Source organism: Adiantum capillus-veneris, chromosome 26 (genome assembly GCF_014529385.1).
Source record: "Adiantum capillus-veneris isolate H3 chromosome 26, ASM1452938v2, whole genome shotgun sequence".
Lineage (NCBI taxonomy): Eukaryota > Viridiplantae > Streptophyta > Polypodiopsida > Polypodiales > Pteridaceae > Adiantum > Adiantum capillus-veneris.
The window spans coordinates 50,971,060-50,974,577 of record NC_140956.1 but is presented as its reverse complement, the minus strand read 5'-3'; the positions used below and the strand labels follow the sequence as shown (position 1 = coordinate 50,974,577).

Sequence of the window (3,518 nt, the reverse complement as noted above, 5' to 3'; positions counted from 1 at the left end):
TGAATGCTGAAAACACAACTTTTACACTAAACTACAATGATACTCTAAACTAACAATGACAGCGGCAAGAAACTCACCTGTCCTAGACTAACAAAGCCAAGGATACCTCAACTTTGACAAAGTAATGAAAGATTCTTTCCGTACAGCCATAACCACACACTAAGGTATCCACTCTAATCTAGGTAGCCCTTCTTCGGCAACGGCGCCAGTTGTTTTTCGAGTGTCGCTCGTAGCAAGCGAGAACCTACTCAACACATAAAAATGTCAACTAGGGACGTCGCTGACCCGATTAGGGCATGGAGGCACGCCAAGAGGGTGTCAACCTCTTGTCGAATACCTATGGAATGTTCATCTAAGATCTCTAAGTCCTGTGTGTGCGGGAATACCCAAATCTGCCAAGAACCTCCTACGTCACGAAACTAAGCTAAACCTTGAGCTAATGACCTCGGTTTGACATGGAACTCACCGTAGGCAATTTCCTACATGTCTCCAAGCTACCTAGACTCTCAAACCTGAATTCTGCACCCTGGCAAAAAACACGCTTACTGTCTGACAGCAAAATGGAAGTTGTCGAAAACGGTCCCAGATGGTCTCTACAACTGCGTCTAAGGGAGAGCTACCCTACTCTATGGTTGGTTTCGCTGAAATCTACCCTAAACTCCCAAAAACTCACCTGTAAGTCCGTAGGTCGAGGCTCGTGACATAGCATCTCGTGGCGAATGGTTGGTGTTGAATCGAAGAGCTCGATGAGTTGAACGCGCCTATGGTCTCGGTTCTGTAATGCGACTCGTGCAACACAAGATAGCAATCAAAGAAGATGCACACACCAAATAGATAAGCTGCCGGCACATAGAGTTTTTTTTAACTCATAAAATCATTCATACAAAACCCTTCATTTTGACCTTTATACTTAGGTCTTGTGGGAGGAGGGTTTCCCATAGATACATGGCTCAATAATCAATTGTGTGCTTGAGTTGGGAATCGGTACAACTTGGAAGCCCATGGCCCTAGAAGATAAATCCTTTACATTTGAATAGCAAAAATATAACAAGCTCGGCTTCAGAGCAGAAAATTAATACAAAAATGCGGGGATTTGACTTGATGTAGTGGTGGCCGCTATCCACCGTTGCTGACCTGCAACAAATGCCTTTGTGGACAGATCTACGAGGTTGTCCTATATTGACACATAAACTGAGTTGATCTCTCCCGATGAGAGTCTTTCATTGACATATAGTGATAATGCACCTCGATGTACTTTGTGCAAGCATGAAAAACTGGGTTCCTTGCAACTACGAATGACACACTCATACTATCCAAATCAGCCTATAAGGTGTCTGAGCCATACACACTCCTCTGAGCTTCGAATCCCATATTACATGAACCTAGGACATGCAACCAAGGCCTTGCAAGAATCACCATGCCAAGGCGTCCCTCTCTTTCTTTCTTTGCCTCGGCTTCCCCTCCCCCCTCCAATCCCTCTCCTTATACCACCTGGCAGGGGCTTCCAAGGTGCATTAGGTATAAGTAAGAGATGAGATAATATGTCGTAATCCTCATTGTATCTATAGATGTATTTTGTATAGCTAATAAAAAGAAAGTCTTTTCTATTTGTAGTTAGCTAATTTTCCAACCGTTCTAGTGTGAGTATGTCCTCCCAATCTTTTCTTTATTTCTTTTTGTAGGAATCATAAAAAGATGCCATTTCAACTAAAGGAAAACATAAGAGCCGGGAGGAAAAGGAAGCCTTTTGAGAAAAGCAAGGGAAGGAGGGCACATGGAGTAGACAGAAAGAGAGAGAGATTCTTTTTCAATTTCAAAAATGCCGGTTGAGAGCAAGCGGCAAAGAAATAGAGCCGAACATCAGGGTGATGCACACATAGGTTCGTAGCACAACAGTAGAGCAAGGTAGATATCTCTCCGCGTCTCTTTCTTGCTGCCAATGCAAATAGGGAGCGGTGTTGTGCGCACACATTCTCTGTATCGCTTGCGTCTCTGATTACTCGCAAGACAAGAAGGTTGCCCATGGTCTGCAAGGCAACAATGCGTGAGGGTCCATATGGCGGTGTTGGAGGGACAGGTGGAGGACAAGATGGGGTGAGCAATAGGAGCAAACACGAGGACGTGGAGGCGGTTGGGGCAATTCCGTCTCTTGCAAGCGGGCCAAGTACTAGCATTGCTCGATCTACGAGCTATGGCTCAGCAGGGGCGCTGATGGCGGTTCGAGTGCAGGGATCTCCATCACCATACGACACGGCTTCTGCTAATGGGGTGTTGATGGCAATTCCAGTGCAGAGATCTCCATCGCCATGCGCAAGTGTGAACCTTGCGATACAATGGGTGCCTTATTTTTTCATTCGTCTCAAATAGAATCTTGCTACCTAATTAATATTAATGAATGTAAGATAGACCACTATGTCCATTTTTGGCAAATATTGCTAGTTTGGAAAGTTCAAAGACTTCTATAACTAGCTAATTTTTGAGAGAAAAAAAGGCAAAAGGGGAGGAGGAGGGGGGGGGGGGGGTTTGGGGGCTGGTGGGTGGGGTGTGTGTGTTTGATGCGTCTTTTTTTTCCCATAAGCATGTTGAATTGATATTAGAGAGAATCAAAGGTTTGAGACATCGTTTCTTTCTATATTGAACAAAAGCATAGATCCTTTTTTTTAAAAAAAGTGCTCAGTTCAGTTTGAATTGCTTAATACTTAGAAAGTTACAAAGAGCCCTCTCGCATACTTTGCGGAAGGTTTTCTTTAAAAAATTACATAAAATGAGGTGACCATCGTGACTAACCTTATTTCTTTAACTTGCAGGTCTTACTACAATGTATTCTCTACCTATACAAGAAATAAAGATCTACGAAGCATAGATCTTTAATTCTATTACAAGTAGACCCCAATCTTAGAAAAAATAACAAGGTAAAAACTTTACAGTGACCTTAAGAAGGCATATTTTTAGTTGTAATAAATTGTGTGTGTGTGTGTGTGCGTGCATGTGTGTGTGTGTGTGCGCGTGTATGTGTGTGTGTGTGTGTGAGAGAGAGAGAGAGAGATGATCTCTTTTATACATTAAATTGTGGATATAAGAGAGAGAAAGAGGGAGAGTGAACTTCGTTTATAAGACATTCTTATTGAGATACTTGTGTCTTTATAATAACTTGTGGTTAAGAGTACACTTCATTTATAAGATATTATGAATCGTGTGTGTGAGAGAGAGAGAGTAAGAAAGAGAGAGAGAGAGTAGATCGTACAAAAATAGAAGAAGACCTCGTTGTTATCCAAAAGCTTCATCTTTTCCTGCATAAAATTAAATGTTATGACAGAGATAAGAGATAAGACTTTGTGCTAATGATTTTAATGCCTTGCATCACACCCACATCATGCTTTTAAAGTAGAGTAACCAATATCGAGACACCTTTTTAAAACAGGAAAGTGAAAAAAAATCATATTATATATAATCGAATGGTGATAAAAATACTAAAGTGCAAACAAAAGTTATATTACATTTAATGCGATGGTGAAATT

At 41.6% G+C, this 3,518-nt stretch overlaps 1 protein-coding gene across 2 annotated transcripts; it reads left to right on the top strand.

The window, feature by feature from the left end:
• The first annotated feature begins 1,836 nt into the window (after positions 1-1,836).
• Positions 1,837-3,225, top strand: LOC147423433 (uncharacterized). Of its 2 annotated transcripts, none has more exons than XM_086501988.1 (2): positions 1,837-2,314; positions 2,808-3,225. In XM_086501988.1, the coding sequence occupies exons 1-2, from the start codon at positions 2,023-2,025 to the stop codon at positions 2,861-2,863; spliced, it is 348 nt and encodes a 115-aa protein (XP_086358114.1). In that variant the 5' UTR covers positions 1,837-2,022; the 3' UTR covers positions 2,864-3,225. The 2 variants fall into 2 exon arrangements, with proteins under 2 accessions (XP_086358114.1, XP_086358113.1); XM_086501987.1 differs by having other exon boundaries at positions 1,840-2,337.
• Positions 3,226-3,518: the final 293 nt, after the last annotated feature.